Source organism: Acomys russatus, chromosome 23 (genome assembly GCF_903995435.1).
Source record: "Acomys russatus chromosome 23, mAcoRus1.1, whole genome shotgun sequence".
Taxonomy (NCBI): domain Eukaryota; kingdom Metazoa; phylum Chordata; class Mammalia; order Rodentia; family Muridae; genus Acomys; species Acomys russatus.
The window spans coordinates 36154604-36174351 of NC_067159.1; the positions used below are offsets into that span (position 1 = coordinate 36154604).

The window sequence follows — 19748 nt, forward strand, 5'->3', positions numbered from 1 at the left end:
CTAGCATAACTGTCATCTGAAAGGCTTCACCCTGCAGCTGATGGAAACAGATGCAGAGACCCACAGGCGAACGTTAGGCAGAGCTTGGGGAATTTTGTAGAGGAGGAGGACAAAGGATTGAAGCAGCCAGGCAGGTCAAGGACACCACCAGAATCATCTGTAGGGGACTTACAGAGACAGTACCACCAGCCAAAGAGCATGTGTGGGTTGAACCTAGGCCCCATACACATATATTACAGGTGTGCAGCTTAGTTTTCATGTGGGTTCCCTAAAACTGGATCAGAGGCTGTCTCTGACTCTGTTGCCTCCTTTAGATCCCTTTCCCCTAACTGGGATGCCTTGTCTTGCCTCTATAGGAGGAGATGTGATATCTATGGGAGGCTGCCCCTTTTCTGGGGAGAAAGGAGGAGGAGACTAGGAAGAGGGGGAAGAGGAAGGGACTAGGAGGAGAGGGGAAACTTAGATCAGAATGAAAAGTAAATTAATTAATGAAAAATATCATTCTATATACTCTTAGCACAGTCCTCTAGAGCTGCCATTGCATTAGAGAATAAGATCACATAACTTTAAAATTGTATCAGAAAGTTTAAAATTATTTTATTTTACTTTGTTAAGCAAGCAAAACACAGTGTAGAAGATTCATATCCCTTCAAATTCACAAGAAATTCCACACTATGACTGTTATTGACCATTTTATAATTTATCTTTTTAAAAAAGTTCGTCTGTATTAAATTTGTATCATCCCCCTCCTTCCCACAATCCTCCTATGTCCCTCACAGTCCTCAAAGTCAAGCTTTCCTGATCTCTAATTACAATTGTTTTTCATACACATATATAATACAGAATATGTAACTATAACTTGTTTCAACTCCTACCTCTTGAAAACAAGACATGATGGCTGCCTTGGAGTATTGATTATGTGAATGAGTGAATGGGCGAAGGCAACTTTTAAAATCATTTTGTTAAAATATGTGCTCCCTTTAACTTTAATAGAACATGAATATATAACTAAGAGACAAAACCAACTACAGGAACAGCCTCCACTTCTAACCTTCATTCTGAGTTTTGATGTTTAATAGCTGCTTTCACCACTTACACACTTAAAGAAACATTTGTACCATCACAAGTTAAGAACTAATCAAATCTGGAAATTCTAATAACTGTTATTTTTGTAGGTTTAAAGACAAAATGTTGGGACAACTGCAGGCAGCTATTCATTTCAGAAAGGAATTTGATATATATAGATCCACATTAAACAACATTAAGGGAATTGATTCCTTCTACACCCAATGAAAATTCAATGTCTTCGGATGTAACATTATTGCATTGAGTCACTGAACACTAGAAGCACTTGTTGAAGTTGCATAAAATGTCTCATTAATCTTCATTTAAAAAGTGTTATTTTAAAAGGAATCTAGCTTAGAAGAAATTACACTGCATCACCCTGATTAAATGAATTTGGATTGAAGAGCTAGGGACTACATTAAAACCACATTTCTTTTTTAATCCTTAGACCAAAATTTAGGCACAAACATTTTCTTTCCATGCCAATGACAAGATTCATTACTTTTAGTTTTCACTTAAATTTACTTCCATAGAATTGTTATTTGCAAATATTAAATTATCTGTGTTTAGTGTTGTTTAGAATACTTATTGTTAAATCTTTACTACAATTATGTCGTTGAATTCTTTTTTAAATTTTTAAATTAATTTATTTATTAGATTTACACCCTGACCACAGTTTCCCAGCCCTCCTCTTGTCCTAGTCCTCCCTCCCACCTCCTCTTCATCCCCATCATTTTTAACATGATGTGTTATTTAATATAATATAAAAATTAAATAAGTGAATAACTGATTTATTTCTTCTTAAACAATATTTTAACTTACATGTTCACAGTCATGTGTGGTGTGGTGTGTGTATGCGTGTGTGTGTGTTTTAGACGATGCTTACTGACTTTATAATCGATCACAACAGGGCTGACATGATGGCTGAGCAGATAACTCTTGGAGCAAAAGCTCAATGGCCTGACTTCTATCCCTGAAATCCATTGTGGAGGAGAGACCTCACTCTCCACAGTTATCTCCTGACCTCTCTACATGTGCCTGAACACACACACACACACACACACACACACAGAGAGAGAGAGAGAGAGAGAGAGAGAGAGAGAGAGAGAGAGAGAGAGAGAGAGAAGCAGATGAGTGAATGAGTAAAATTTCTTAAGATAACATGTATAAAATTTATTATCTCATTCTTAAAATTTGGGAGATATTAAGGTAATTTAAAATACACAAGTTGACCTAGGAAGTACAACTTGAGTAAAGGTTGCTTATCTCTTAAATGATCTGTCAAAGCAGAAAGTAACCCTAGCATGCAAAAGTCAGAAGTTGAAATTTCATGACGCACTATACATCATTGGCAGCTGTAGTTAGATATTCAGGGCACATATAACATTGGGATCTATAGTCTAGAGCGTTCGTTGTGGTCATCTGCAAACTGAGAATAAGTGAAACCTATATTGCTTCAGGAACCTTTTCCTTACAGAATTTGTGTAATCAAGTAAGCATCTGGGGGTTGTAGTCTTCAGTGACAAACTTTCAGTGTGCAGAAAACACAGAAGTGTCAAGAAAGAGATTATTAAAAGTATTAGCAATACTTACAAAACAGAAAAGGCTGACTTGTGAAGAGTAAATAATCAAGTTGCATCAGAACATTTGATTTTCAAAAAACATCAAAGTAAATACTAAGACTCCCTCATTACAGCAGGAAAAAAATGGTAATAAAGACAGTCTAGTATTGGGGGTGGGGGAGGCAAACTGAGGACAGGTACAGACATCAGAGTCTAAAGAATGCATACAAGAATTGTTGCCTCTGTAACAGAATAAAAACTTGAAAGTGTGATGATGATGACATGCTAATTGGAATGCCAAATGAGCCTTACGTATGTATCTGTTACGACCACACTACAGAGACTAGTGTGCATGAGAATCAGGTGGCAGGGGTAGGGGTAGGAATGAAATGGGGACAACACATGACACACAGCATGGGGAGCAGCAGTGCCAGCTTAGCTAGGTGTCCAGAAGAGGCCAGTGTGCTCACATGAAAGGATGGGGTTTCTTTAAAGGAATATATTGCTGACAATTGTTAGAATAATATATTTCTCAATTTGACTCTTTAGTCTGTCAAGGTTCAGAGTTGTTTTATTCCCATGAGCTTAAGCATGTATTTTCTCTATTCATATTGGTGAGCACGTCACTATCACTGGGGCAAGATGCCAGACAGGAAATGTTAGCAGCAGAATCAATTTCCAACTGGTCTTCAGCAGTGAGAAGATGTTAGTGCTCTTTGTCCTGCTGGGTCTTCCTTTCGTATCTTGTTATTTCGTTACCTTCATCAAGCTGTTCGCTAAATGCCAAGGTCAGAGACCAGGCCTTGTCCTTGAAGAATCATCTCTATTCCAAAACAGAGCAGTCTCTACAAATCTTACTGTCTCCATTCTCTCACCAAGCAGTCTCCAACGTAAACCTAGATACTTTCTTTCCATTCCCCCATGTCTCTGTATTTCCAAATTCCCCTTTTTTATGACATCAATTATATTTAACTAGGACCCATTGCAGTCTACATCCAATATACAATATAAGCATAATTTAACTAGTCAATGGACTATCTTGGCCTTGCCTTTGTGGCATTTGTCACTTTGTAATTGATATCCAGTGGAGTCGTTTGTGTAGATTCTGCTGTGGTTTAGATACTATTTGTTGCCTAGAGATTGGTGTCTTAGAAGTTCAGTTCTCGAAACACGGATATTAAAGGGTGGTGGAACCTTTAAGTGTGAGCATAATGGAATGTGATGAAATGGAAGCAGCCCCTCAGTGGCTGCCCCCCATCATACCTGCGGTCTCTTCTCTTTCACAAGTTGTCCTTCCACAATGGTGGCCCACCAGGGCTCTCACTAGCTGCTAGCAGCACCCTGTCTTAAGCTCCAGCACTATAAGAAAACTAAACTTTTCTTCTTTATAAAACACCCAGATTTCGGTTGTTATATAAAGCAATAGGAAATGGATTAATCCAACATCTGTTGACAGGCTGCAAGCAATTGAAATGGCATTTATGTTCCCTGCTACATTATCATTTTGTTTGGAGTGCCACAATAGGCTTTAATTTGATGTTTTATTGAAAAAAAATGAATACTTATTAATAGGCTATAAAGGGCAAATATGCATCCTTTAAGTTTATAGAGCTGACAGGATGGCTCCAAAAGTACAAGTGAATTCAACCCCAAAACACACATTGATGCAGGAAGAAAAACAGACTCCATAGAGCTGTCTTCTGACACAAATAGTATACTCACATGATACAGATAATAATAAATAAAATAAAAAATTTTAAAGCTTATTAAAGTTTTAAGATTGCATACACTTTGTGAGAATGCAAATTGCTTCCACGTAATCAAAATGAAATAATAGTCTACCTATCAGGAAATAATTTATCTAAAGTTAGGGTTACTATACAAAAGGGTCAATGAAAAATTTAGACTTTGTTTTGTCTGTGTTATAGCGTCTGGGAAGTTCTTCAAGCATATCGAACCAGTTGCATAAAGACCTGAATGGCATTTTTAAACCTGCAGAGCCACCAAAGAAGACAGATTGTGACATAATTGAGTAATACACAGTTCGGTAGTAGAGCAAACTTTATTGACAACTGTGCCTGGCTCTGGAATCACCCATAAAGCCAAAACTAAATGTGCTGTGACACACACTCTGAACTGTAGAAGCAGCAGGAGTGAGAACAAAAACACGCCTGCCTACAGTTCTCGCTAGTGCATAGCTGGCTTCAGTGTTTAACGTCACACATAAATGCTTTGGGACTTAGAAAGTAAAAACGTTGTATACGGTGCTTTGTTAGGCTCCCGCTTATATCCATTTGCCTCCTCTTCCACAGGATTTATATGCATATTATATCCATAGTTCTATACATTTGGACTTTGACAACTACCAGAACACCCAGAGTTGAAAATTCCACTTCTTTCCATCCCCCAATAGAAGATAGACAAGAATTTTCCACTTTTGTGTAACTATGAATGATTTTCATTTCTTTAAACCTCAATTTTCTGTTTTATTAAAATCAACCTCGTGGTAACATTTACTGATGAGATTATTTCAGGGTTTAACATATGCGTAGTGGAGTGCCTGGCTATACTTAGTACTTGGTGATTGCTGGTCATGTTACCTCCAGCACCAAGAACATGAGGGGCGAATCTTAAGTAGCCTTCCATTCCAACTTTGAATTATATTATCTTTATGGTTCATTGTGTTTCCTTAGCATACTGTGCTATTTTTATAGTCGTGCTTTTCAGTTTTCTATTTTTAATCTTCAATAATGTATAACTGATATACAGTTTTGAATATATGCATATATATATTTAATGTATACACTTTCATGAGTTTGAGAGAATGTATTTAACCATGATACAATCCCTATAATCAAGTTACTAAATACATTCAACGCCTACAAAAGTTCTTTGTGCTTTTTATGTGTATAGAGTTTGTTTTTCACAGTAGAAACACTTAACATGAGATCTGAGCACTTAACACATTTTCAAGCTCCTAATATCACTGGGCACTATAAATTCTATGTTGTACAGCATATATGTAGGACATTATTGCTTGCATAAATTAAACTTTATGTCCAGTAAACATGGATAAGTAATCACCCATTTCCTTCACCTTCCACTATCCTATCTTCTACTTCTACAAATTTAACTATTTTAGATGCTTCATATTTGTGGAATCTTGCAGCAAAGTGAAACAATTACAAATAGAAAAATAAGATGTTTGTATTGAAGATTCTTATATATCTATTCTCTATCACACATACTGAAGTAAGAATCTTCCTTTAAGTAAATTATAACTAATGTTAATATTAATGGCAATTCATAATTTCTAACATATCTACTTAAAGACTCAATTTGCCTAATAAGTTCATAAACAACTAACGATAAACAATTGCATTCTCCTTACTCTCAAGGTTACAATGGTTAGTGTGTGTTTGGAGGTGTCTGGGTGTGTGTTCATGTGCAAACCAGTATTGTAATATTTTCTGCTTCACAAATTCTTTCTAAGCCTGAAGTATAATTTCTGAAAACCACAAATAAATAAAATTACACTTACAAAACACCAAATGGACCACAGTAAAAATGAGACAGTATTTTTGTGTTTATTGGTGGAAACATGAATTAAGTTGATCTTATAAACAATATGTTTTTCTCTAATCACTAGCCAAAATCTGGTAATTAGCCATATTTCACCCAATTTAGAGCTGAAATTGTTTTTCTGAGATACATGTTTACTATCTATACTGCTGGAATAAGATGACTTTTCTGCCCTAAATCCAAAGAGTAGACTTTAATAGCCATGTGTGAGTGTCCTATTTGGGCTGCTAGTGAACATTCCCAGACTAGGCTATGGACAATGATGTAATGAAAACCATGAATCTTCCCAGGATGCAATAAGATTCAGCTTGTTGGACAGCATGAAAGCCAAACATCCATCCAGCTTGATGCGGCCATCCTAATTGACTCCTGAATCCTTTTGCTGCTTTATAAGTGAGGGTGTAGGCTACAGCCTTCACATTGCGGTTTCCTGTCCTTGTCAACCATCTGATATTATTCATGTTACCTGACCCTTTTCTATCCAAAAGTTAAGCCAGCTGAGACAGAAAAGAAATGACAATTGGTGGCTGGGGACATAGCTTAGTAGCAAAGCACTTTGATGGCTAGCAGCGGTAAGGACCACATTTGACTCTCACCACTGAAGACAGAAAGAAAGAAAGAAAGAAAGAAAGAAAGAAAGAAAGAAAGAAAGAAAGAAAGAAAGAAGAAAGAGGAAGGGTGGGAGAGAGGGAGGGAGGAAGAAAAGAGAGAAGAAAGAAAGAAGAGCGGTTGTGATAGCATGCCTGTATTTTTAGGCATTCAGTAGATACCCTTTCTTTTCCATCCAGCAGACACTTATGAATTCAGATAGTGTGCTAGGCAGAGCACCAAGGAATCAATACTTCCACTTACATTGTTTCCATTGATCCTCACTGCACCCCCTAAGGCGTGGATGTTCTTATTTCTATTTTAAAAATAATGAAGCTGCCTTTCAAGCTGTTAAGCAAGTCTCAGAATAGAATTTGACCCTAGATCTGCAGATTCCTGAGAGCGTCATTACTATCTATCTCGCTGCCTTTAGGTGCAAAATCCTTATCTACCTGAGTACTGAGTCGCATCTATTAAAGCACTTTGAAGCTCTACTTTAAATGAAGAAAATGACAAAATGCTCTTGTTTATTTCACATAGGTATATGGCCATTATTGATCCTTTGAAACCCAGACTGTCTGCCACAGCCACCAAGATTGTCATCGGGAGTATTTGGATTTTGGCATTTCTACTTGCCTTCCCTCAATGTCTTTACTCCAAAATAAAAGTCATGCCAGGTCGAACTCTTTGCTATGTGCAGTGGCCAGAAGGTCCCAAGCAACATTTCACGTAAGTTAATTCTCCTTGATGATTTTTCAAGGTGGCCTATCAAACACTTAGAGAAATAAAGAGTGGGAAAAAAATTATGCAGGTAGGACACAGCCATTCCCCCTCATATATTACTTGGGGAAAGAAATGTGAAAGCACACTTCATGTGATGTGGTGGTTTATAAAGCTAGAAAGATTTTAGCTGGAGATTTGATGGTTTCTGTTGGAGAAGCAGTAGCATTTCCTAAAGGGAGGGATAAAGCTGGAAGCAGTGTGCCAGGGACAGCAGGGTGTTATTGACTGAGGAGCTGAGAAGTGGGGACTGAAACCCAGTGTGTTGATTGCTCCTTTAGGAAGCCTGGCTGCACTGGAGGGAAGTCCTGGCAGGTGTTTTAATTTTGTTTTGCTTTCATTTGTATGTACTTGTTCATTTCAGCATGAGTAAACCTGGATGCTAAATTGAAAAGAAATAGGTATTTGATAGAATTGAAATTTCATGTTTCAGACCTAAGAAAAGTGAGAGAGAAAACCAACATAATTATGTAACTGATTTTTTTTTCTGTTCCTGTAAATTTCAATAAAATTGTTTGTTTTCCTATTTTTAATGACATTTAAAAATAACAAATATTGCCAATAGCTATCAGGTTTTTTTTTTTTTTTTTTTTTTAAGACAGGGTCTCCCTGGTTAGCCTTGAACTTCAAGAGATATGCATGTCTCTGTATCCCAAGGGCTGGGGTAAAAGGCCTGCAATCACCTTTTAACCTTTTATTTAACTCTGCTCTCCCAGGAGTCCAGATTTTTTTTTTTAAGGGAATAAAAGATAGTTTACTCTGGAGCCATTTTGAGTGACCATGACCCATGAACACAGCATTAGGTTACTCCGAATTTCATGTTCCAATGTGAAAGCAGTTTCATGAATTTTTATTGTCTTAAGGAACAAAGAAAGTCATAAATTAAGGAAAATTTAAAATACATTGGAGGGTACATCAGAGAGGCAGGTGGACGAAACTTTTCTATAGGCCCAAGATGCTATCTGATGACATTCTTAGCTTTTAGGCTAGTGGAGGCTAGTAGTCTGCTAAATTAATAGATTCCAACTCATTTTTATCTATCAGCATGAAGGCGTTAGTGCAGACACAGAGACGGTCGAGGAATGGCTGTTCCAGAGGGCTAGAACTGGCCCAAGATAAGGAAAGTAGCCTCTGTGCCTGCAGCATTCCAACCTCCAAATTTTCTAATCAGTTAGTCATTCAAACATGCCTTTATTTAAGGTGTTTTCATTCCCAGTTCCCCTTCTTGCCGAAGCAGGAAACACCACTAACTGGAAGGCAGGCAGGATTATTAATCTGTGTGGTACCTGACTGTTATTACGAATAATCATAACTGTAGTATGGTATCATTATGGGTCACTTCCCCGTTGTCTTAAATTAGCACTTAGCTACCAGGAAGAAGGTAAGCAATGAGCTTTAATGTTTATCTTAGAAGACAAACCTCAGTTATAAACTTATTAATTAATTTAAAGTCTTAGAAAGACAATAGAAACCATGTAAAATTGTGTGCGGGCCAGAATAGTGTGCAATGTGCTCCCATTTCTCCCTAAGGGAATCGCTGTCATTTTGATGGAGGAATATGGAATCAGGATCAGAGTTGGAAACTTATAGAAGTGCGTGTTTAACATGCCTGGTGCTGATGTGCTTGTATGTAATCTACCAAGTTAATAAGGCAGTCAACAAGATGGCCATGGAGGCATGCATGCAGATCTTCTTGCCTGTTATTCTTGAAATCTGTTGTGGAATAAAATACACAGCGTGCCTGGCTTATGCTATCCTGTACCTTGACCTTTGAGGATCCCATTCAATAGTTTAGCTCAACAATCACTTAACAGAGAAGCAAGTGGTGCGGATAATTCAGCCTTGATTCTAAGTGAAGGGAAAAGGTAAAAACTTAAGAGCAGACTTAGTTTATAAATTTTCATTCATAAAATAAATTTCGGAAATGCGCAATTGAAACATTTGGTGCACGACTCTAGGCGGCAATGTTCATAAGCTATTTGATAAGTTGGCGAGATGAAGACATGTAGGCAAGATGAAAATAAGTGTTGGCATTTGTACTGTGATTTAAAGCTCAACAAACTCAAAGTCCTACACCGTTCAGTCCAGAGGATTCCTCAGCCCGTGCGCATATTTCTTTGCAGGTACCACGTTATCGTCATCATACTGGTGTACTGCTTCCCGTTGCTCATCATGGGCGTCACATACACTATAGTTGGAGTTACTCTGTGGGGAGGAGAGATCCCAGGAGACACCTGTGACAAGTACCATGAGCAGCTGAAGGCGAAACGGAAGGTATTGTCCATAGAGCTGACCTTGGTACAGACTGAAGGGCCACTTCCGAAAGGGAAGGAAGGACTGATTGGTGTCATTTCTTAACGCTGTGTTTTCATATCCCACTTCAGCCTTTCTGAATGCCTCCTTTGTTTGACGGGACTTTCCTTTTACATAACCTTTTTCTTGTTGACGGCATTCTGCAGAACCTCAGCCCCTGGAAGGTTCATGTCCCCAGTCAGAATCTTGTTGGTTTTACTTCTGCGGCTGCGGGTGGTTTTTATGGTGCGTGATCCGACTACCTCTGCTATACTCTGAAGTCTGCTCAAATTCCTCTTATCCCACGAAACATGGTTCCCTGAAAGTTAGGATGCTGGAATTTTCGCTTCCACTTTGCCTATTCTCCCTCACTTTCTTCTCAACCCTCACCTTCTCCCCCCCCCCCTTCTTTTTCCATGCCCCTACCTCTGTCCTCCCTATATTTCCTCCTCCGCTTTCTCTCTCTCCTTACCTCCTTGTCCCACCCCCGCCACTTCTCTACAATTCACTGAATGAGATGGAAAAATGTTTTTGATCATTTACCTTAAACATTAAGTCCCCTAAAAATTACTAGGAAACAGACTTTTGTTTTTTGCATCCTTTGATAAGCATTCCAGGCCCTGTTATGTATGCCATTTAGGACTGTTTAATTTATTTCTAGGACTGTTTAATCTATTTATTGGACTACTACCTACCATATGAGAGTCCCTTTAAAATCTTATTATAATCCTTTGTAATCAACTTTTTAAAAAAAATTTTTGAGATTATAATTCATTTCCTCCTTCCCTCCTTCCAAATCCCTCCCATGTATCCTCTTGTTCTCTTTTTAAAATTAATTAATTTATTTACTTTACATTGTGGTTATATCCCCCTCCCTCCTTTCCTCCCAGTCACTTCACCCCCACATCCTGTCCTAGTCCTTGGAAAAGTGGAGCCCCCTACCAACACACCCCAACTCACCAAGTCACATCAGGACTGAGTTATCCCTCCCACAGTGGCCTGGCAAAGCTGTCCCATCAAGGGGAATTAGTCAAAAAGTCCATGTCAGGGACAGCCCTGTTTTCCTTACTTGTGGACCTACATGAAATCTGAGCTGCCCATTGACAACATCTAGGTCCAGTCCATGCATGGTTCTTGGTTGGTGCTTCTGGGCCCTGGTTAGTTGGCTCTGTTGGTCTTCTTGTGGAGCTCTTGTCACCTCTAGGTCCTTTAATCCTTCTCCCCACTTTCCCACTAAACTCCATCTTACCTACTACTATGTCTATAAAGATCAATCCAATCTTTAAAATATTATGTAGCAAATGGCTCTGTTTTGATACCACCACATTCCCTAATAATAGCAAATGACTCTAAACAGCACTATGTCTAGTTAATATACATCACAACCTTTTATATTTAAAAACAAGAAGCATGATCTATTTCTAACAGATATGAACATACATATAATTTCATTCTATGTTTTTCAAAAACTCATCTTAAAAATGATGTGCAAAAACAATCAAACTATCCTTTTAACATTTGAAGAAAAACAACTGTAAGAGTCTGCTTCAACGATATGCTAATTTTACATGTATCATTATTTCCTTTGAAATTATTCTATTCATCATCATCATCATCATTATTGAGAAATACCACTATGTGTCACAGGCTCTATGTAGAAAATTAGAAGACAAATTTTTAAAAATCCAAGTCCATAGTTACAGATTTTAATTTTATTTGTTCTTTTTTTTTTTTAAGTGAGAAAATATATTAACAAGATAAACCATTATAACAATTCACAAATGATTGTCTTCAAGTTAAAAAGAATCACTTAGATCAATTTAAGGCTGAGAAGATGAACAACAAAAGAAATACAATCAGATATGGGAATAAATAAACATGTCATTCTTTTTTTCTTAAGGCATTTAAAGATGTATTATGGGTTAAAACAAAGAAAATGAAAAGTGCATTTTAGAGTTTATAAAATATTCCTGCAAATTCAGGAGACAGTGTGGAGGTAGTCATCATCTTTTAGGTTTCTCATACAAGTTAGCACTTTAAAAATTCACGGAAGGTTTTGTTAACTAAAGTCTCATTGAGAATAAAACCAAGATGAATTTGTCTCTTTTTCCCTTTGCCATTATTTGTGAAAATATGACATAAATATGCCCTTGATTTCATTGCCTATACTTTCAGAGTAGAAATACCAACCAAAACAGGAACATGGCTTTTCTAGAATATTTTAGAAGAGAGGACAATTAAAAGTACTTATCCTTTTATCTTTCTCTCATATTTTGTACTGACTGAAATAATTTAAAATGACATCTTGGCCATGAGTATCTTATAGCCAGTCATCTTGACCTTGGATTTTTTTTAACAGCTTATCCATGGTTCTAACGAGTGTCTGAACAATAATTCTCATTTTTCATTAATTTTAAAATAGATATATCTTAATTTCTTCTCATTTTAAAACATGGCTACTGAATTTAGTTTATCTAAAAAATATCAATTGTATATATTGTATATATAATATATACCTAGATTATTATATGTCTGTATTATGTTATATATACAAATATATATGTGTACAATTATTATGGATGTACATATAATAACTGCATATATAGTATATATTATTTATATAAGTGGATCTCTGTGAGTTCAAGCCCAGTCTGGTCTACAGAGAGAGTTCCAGTACCAGGACAACCAGGGCTACACAAAGAATCCTTGCTTTGAAAAACCAAAAAGAAAAAAAGAAAAAAGAATAAACACACTTTAAATATACTTAAATAAAACTATCTAGCCATGCATGTTGGCACCTCAAATCTCAGCACTCAGAAAACTAATCAAATTCAATGCCAGCCGGGTCTACAGTGAGTACAAGGACAGCAAGAATTCAAATGAAAGACTAGAGCGTTCTTTACATCTTCCTCCTATAAACTTTAGAGATGTGATATATTACATTCTTTGAAGAACAGCGAAGATATTGTATTTTTAAGTCTATGGGACCTAGTATGTTCAAGCCTTAAATGCTAGGAAACGTTCAGATAGACTGGGATTAAGCACCCCCTATATATACATGTATAATTCCTAAGTATATGTATGAACTCTGAGAGTCATAGCATTGGCCTGTAATCAGCCCTGGGTAAAAGAATTAGTCTTGGGAAATAAATTAATACCACCCCTACCCCTCCAAAATGACACACCATTAACATTATAGTGTTAAGCTGAAAGTTAGTGTCTATGTTTTATGGGCCTATGAAATTTAATAAGAGCTAAAGGGCATAGTTATATCAGAAGCTATACCTATAAAGTCTCTCAAACATGGCTGCTGAAGGATGAGCTGAACAAAGACAATGGCAATAGACAGACGTGCTAAAGTGGAAAGGGGAAAGCCCAGGAGACCTCAACCATGAGAGCGAGAGAGAGAGGGAGAAAGAGACAGACAGAGAGAGAGAGAGAGAGAGAGAGAGAGAGAGAGAGAGAGAGAGAGAAGTAGTCTTCCTGAGAAGAGCATACTAATTGACTATACCATAACAAATGGCCAGCCCTGAAAAGATACATTCAAGTAACGTTATAAGACTTAACAGGATGTATTTATGTAAAAGTAAAAGCTTAGCCAGATGTAAAGTATAAATAACAGACATATAACAAAATTGCTAAAGCTTGTCTACATTTTTATTGTGTGAACCCTGGGTGACAGTTGATTAATAATCCTGTCAATGTTCTTCGAGGAACAGGGACTATTCTGAACACTACTGTGATATGCAATTCAAAAACAGAAATGACACTTTTATAAAAGGCTTAAGGGAAATGTTTTTTTGCTAGTTGTCCCTCATTTGTATATCTTCATATCACATTCCTCATTTCCATGGATTTTTGCCCAAAAGTTTATTAAAATATCTGTATTGTTATTCTTATTATTTTTTATAGTAGACATGGTTTTCTGAATGGGTTTTCTTCTTTGTCATTGCCCATAGGAATTTAAAAACTTGTAGTAATATTCTGTTATTTTTAATCATAATAGAAAGATCTGCTGTTCAACACCTATATGTCTTACTTTTTAAATACATATAATCATATATATATAGTCATGTATAATCATATAACTATACATCAACTATTTTAAAGTAAATTTTCTAGGAAAATGAAGCTAAGAACTGAAAAACAGCTTTTGAAGTCTCTGCCATATATCAAAATGTCTTCAACAACAAGAAAAGATAAATATAAGAATTTTGAATAGAAATGAAATGATTTTTTATCAAATATTTTTTCATTCAGCTATTTTACAAAACATTTTTGTTTGGACTGGTGAATAAGTGAACACTGTTGGAATATGTTTGCTCCATATCTTTCTAAAGTTATGCAAATAATTTACTCCAGCAGGGAAAGATGAAACATGTAGTTTTTTCTTTTAAAACTGTTTTTGTTTTTTGTTTGGTTTTTTTGTTTTTTTGTTTTTTTGTTTTTTTTTTTACTGGAAAAGAAACAAAAACAAAGCCATAAACATCTAAAGTTTCTGACAGGACTGAATCACATTACCCTTCTATGTTTTTAATTGGGACAACGAAGCTTAAGAACAAATAGCTATCTGTGCACTGTGGGTAACGTCTGCTGTTCCTTGTGCTGCAAGCTGAGATAAAAGAACCCTTTGCAGCTAGGTTATGCATTGATGGCCAGCACCACGGGTCTAACCCCTTTGGTTGACTAGTACCCTGCCCTCCCAGGCTTGTAGAAAGCCTAGAAAAAGTTTCTTTGTTTCTTTTAGGTTTTCCAATAATGCTTGAGAAGTAAAAGTGTTTATTCCTTTATTAAAATATTTAAAAAGTAACACTATTAAGAGAAGTGGTGTATAGGTCTTGACCTTGCAACAATGACTTGAAAAGATTTCTCTAGATTACTCTCAGCATTTCACATTTGGCAATTACAGGTCCAGGGAAGACAGACTCAGATCGGAGCATCATGGATTTTTATTTAAAAATAATAAATCTATCAAAAAATAAACTTTTATATTAAAATATAAACGTGAAATATATAACAATTGCCATATTTATCAATATTTTATGATACACTACAACTGAACACAATGTGTTCTCGTGTTGGTGAATTAAAATTGAAAATAAGCATTGCTAAGACATTTAAAAAAAGGAGAGATTGATATATTACCTGCAACCAGCAAGAACACTGAAGTTATTTCCAAAACAATACTCTCCTTGGACAATGGAAGCATCAAGATTTATTCAGGAAGATTATATATATTCACATAAAGGTAGAGCTTGTCCTAATCATGCTCAGTTTAAGATCACAGAGACCGAAATGCTGTGGAGGAACGTATACTGTAATGACTTATTAATACAAAGAGTCTGCCCTTGAAAGCGCTTGCCTCAGCATGGCTGCAGGCAGAGTTGACAGCCAAACTCTGCTGAGACAGGGTAAGCAAGTCCTCAATAGTTCCTGCCTCACAAATATGTCTGTCAGATATATTGGGGCAGAAGGCTGAAGAGGATGCTCCAACCTTATAGAGAGTTTTGTGTGACTGTTCAGTTAAGGCAGCAAACTGTCATTTCCTCATTTTGTAAGCCGTTTACCTGCATTTCTGTGTACTCAGATAATTAATTTTATTCCTTCTCAAGTCTCTGATGGGGTTGAAGACCAGATAGTTTAGTTTTACAATTAAGCTTCGTTTTTTAGTGGTTAAGATGTTTTTAGGTCTAGATAGATGTTTTACGTTGATAGAGGTGAAATATGATAGATATTGATTTACATTCAAAATTTTAGACTCACCAAGATAGGAAAGATGTTCTTTTCAAGGCTGCCAGAAACAAATAGCCAAAACACTATGAATGTAAAATTATATAATTCCTGATTGTTTCATGGCTCTTCTTACTGTAGGTAGCTTATTGTATATATGTGTAATAATATAAATTATGTGTAAAAAAAGAAAAAATGAAAGTGCTTTCCTCACTTGGCCTAAGTCATTTTATTACTCATCAAGTCATGGATGGCTACCATTCTTATGGATGATAGGGATGCCAAGTGACTGATAGAGATGCCCTACCTCTGGGTGGTAGAGGTGCTGTGTGACAGTGGTATTCTACTTCTGTGTGATGGGCATAGTATATATTAGGAGCAATCTACCTCTGGGTGACACAGGGATGCTGTGTGATATGGTTATTCTATCTCTGGATGTCAGGGATGTTGTGTCAGGAGTCAAGGGACTGGATTCTCCTGATGCTAAATCAAGATAGGTGTCAGAATGACCCAGGGCAGCCTACTATCATAGCTGGAGAAGGTATATTTACGTGTATGTGTTTATATATATAAACATATATGTAGTAAAATACCTAATACACATTTAAAGTATTAGACAAACCATAAATTATCAGTAAATCAACATTGGTAATTCATGTACACTAAAACAGATTAAATGTGCCAGAGATTACAAGCCAACGCGCAATGAAGTGGTCAGCTGAAGGAAGAAGACACAGAACATAGTGCTATCTCTTATACTATGATGTATTATGTACTATCTTAAGATTTGCTAAAACACAAAAGACACTTCATATTTATATTAAAGCTATGTGAAAATGTAAACTAGAATAGTAGGATAGAAAGAATCATTTATTGCTTCATTTCATTATTATTTTACTTATTTTAGAATAGCTATAGGCTCTGGTACAAAGGAGTGAACATTTTGAGCCTTACCTGAGTCTTGTCATTTATTGCTGTCTCTTTACTCTGGTATGATGGGATTAAGGAGTCACACCTTGTGCTTTCAGAGAAGAGTTCATAATTAATAGGATTAAATAAATGTTGCCCAAATAGGATTAGGCTAAACCTGGCAGGGCCTTGTTTTCCACGTTTTAATATTCTTAATCTCCTGTTTTGTAGGGATAAAGTCTTACCTCTGATGAAAAAAGCTTTGGGTTTCCATGTGTCTGAAGGGGCAACATCATCTGAACTGAGATTTATTATGTTTTATTGTCAATTTAATTTTTACATCAGAGTATATGTTAGAGCTGTCTTGGTTTGGGTTTTTTTTTTTTTTTTTTTGGACAGGGCCTTTTATATAGGATTTTGAAGTGGTCTGAGATTGATTTCCCTTTGAAAAGGTGTCTATGTAGTCAATAGATAAAGTTTTAAGTAGCTTATGTGAGTTTCTGATACAACTTGGCCAAGGTAGTCTTATGTGTATGAAGTGTATCTTCATGTTACATGTAATGCACATTTTATACACGTCAACTAGTAAATTGTAGCTATTGTCTATGAAGTAAATGCAAGTCCATTGTCATCTTGAATAGGTAGAAATAATCTGAATCTGAAGATTAATAATTTTATAATAAGTTGAATGAATTGTGGGAAAATTTGACAACTGTCTAGGCCAATTTTTCATAACCAAATATTTTCTTTCCTACATATTATTTAATTCCTTCTGAGATAAGAGGCATACTGTAAACAGCAATCTCATGCCCAGAGAAATAGATTGGAGTCATGGAAGGACAGAGGACATACTTTAAATTCAAAATAGGGACACTTTCTTCAACTAGCATGTTTTCTAGTATATATAAAGAACTCAAGAAATTAAACACCAATAAACCAAATAATCCAACTTAAAAACTGGGACACAGAGCTAAACAGAGAATTCTCAATAGAAGACTATCAAATAGCTGAGAATATCATAAAGAAATGTTCGACATCCTTAGTCATCAGAGAAATACAAATCACAATGACTCTAAGATTTCATCTTACACCTACCAGAATAGCTAAGATGGAAAAAAACTCAAGTGATAACACATGCTGTTGGGGTTGGGAAGAAAGGGGAACATTCCTCTGTTGCTGGTAGAAGTACAAATTTGTGCAACCACTTTGGATGTACAATCTGGTGCTTTCTCAGAAAATTCAGAACAGCTCTACCTCAGGACCCAGCATACCACTCCTGGGCATATACCCAAAAGATGCTCCACCATACAACAAAGACATTTGCTCAACTATGTTCATAGCAGCTTTATTCATAATAGCCAGAATCTGGAAACAACCCAGATGGTCCTCAAGAATGGATACGCTCAGCTTTAATCCGAGCACTTGGGAGGCAGAGGCAGGTGGATCACTGAGGGTTTGAGGTCAGCCTGATCTACAAAGTGAGTTCAGGACAGCCAAGGTTACACAGAGAAACCCTGTCTCAAAAAACCAAAAAAAAAAGAAAAAGAAAAAGAAAAAAAAGAAAGAAAAAGGGAAAAAAAAAGAAGGAAAGAAAGAAACTATGATACATCTACATAATTTAATAATATTCAACTATTAAAAACAAAGACATCATGGAATTTGTTGGCTAATGGATGGATATGGAAAAGATCATTCTGAGTGAGGTAACCTAGACCCAGAAAGACATGCATGGTATATACCCACCTATAAACAAATATTAGCTATACAATACATGATAATCACACTACAATCCACAGACCTAAAGAAGCTAAGTAACAAGGAGGACCCTAGGGAGGATGCTTAATTTTCATTCAGAAGGGCAAATAGAATAGACACCGGAATCCACTGAAGAGAAGGAACAGGACTGTAGCCTTCCATAGAGATCCTCTGAAAAACTCTACCCAACAGGGGACTGAATCAGATGATAAGACTCACAGCCAAACTTTGGTTAAAGCATAAGGAGGAGTCTTTTTGGAAGAATAGGGGGATAAAAGGACACATAGGGAACAGAAGCTCCACAAGAAGACTAACTAGACCATCAAATCTAGGCCCAGGGGGGTCTGTGGAAACTGATGCACCAACCAAAGACCAGGCATGGAGAAGACCAAGGCCTCCTACACAGAGGTAGCCGATAAGAAACTCAGTCTCGATGTAGGTCACCTAGGAAGGGGACCAGGGTCTGTCTCCATCATGAACTCTATTGCTTGCACTTTGATCACTTCCCCTGAGTGAGGTGGCCTTCACAAGCCACAGAGGAAGAGGATGCTGGCACTCCTGAAGAGACTTGATAGTCTGGGATCAGTTGTAAGGGAGGATATTTCCCCATTTCTGAGGGCTAGGGAACAGGGATGAGGAAAAGAGGCAGGAAGGGTGAGACCAGGAGACAAAAGAGGGGGCCACAATTGGGATGTAAAGCAAATAAATTAATTTTTTAAAGGGGAAAAAATGATGTATTTGGCAGACATGTAGAATAGTTGTAGCCCTTAAAGAAAAGATATAAAAGGCATCACTCTATATTATTTGACAAAGAAAACCGAACATAATGGGGCTACTTGTGTCCCTTCTTCCACAGGAAAGAGCCAGTTAGTTGCTTTGCAGCTTTGGGGCTGTTTTGAGGTTTACTGCAAACTGTAAGACTTGCCACTGGTACAGTGGAGAGAAATGATCTTGGCCTCTTTCTGGATTGTGCCAGGAGCATGCATCACCAAGAAGGCATATCTGGAATCCACACAGAAAGTTAATGTTTTCCCTCTTCTTAATTTGAGTGTGTGGGTATTATTTTAGCTTTTTAACCAAAATTTTGGAATATGGAAAGCATTTCCCTCAGTGTGAAGAAGCTACTGTAGAATCAACCCAGTGTGAGCCATTAATTATAAACTTGTTCTTGCAGACAACCACACATTTTAGCATTTATCACAGGCTTATTCTGAATATCCATTTCGTTTGAATTTGCCTAACCTATGAGTTCTGGGAAATGATGTATTAGATGCTCTGATGATGCAGGCAGTAGAAAAATCTCATTGTCAAGCAAGGTTTTACTCTCCGGGTGGGGGTGGGGGATGTGGGGAAAGTGGTCAAGGACTGAACCAGCTATCTGCATCAGATACTGCTTGAGAGCCTTAGCAAGTGGGTGCAACTGCCCCATAATGTAAGGTAGCTATTAAAAAGCTCTTAAGAACATAGAAAGTAATGCTGTAAGTA

General features: G+C 36.8%; 1 protein-coding gene across 1 annotated transcript in view; it reads left to right on the plus strand.

The window, feature by feature from the left end:
- Positions 1-19748, plus strand: part of Tacr3 (tachykinin receptor 3) — a 90806-nt gene that overhangs the window by 26840 nt on the left and 44218 nt on the right. The window contains exons 2-3 of the mRNA XM_051165628.1: positions 7338-7526; positions 9701-9851. Coding sequence (XP_051021585.1) covers positions 7338-7526; positions 9701-9851 — 340 coding nt within the window. The remainder of the gene's footprint in view (positions 1-7337; positions 7527-9700; positions 9852-19748) is intronic.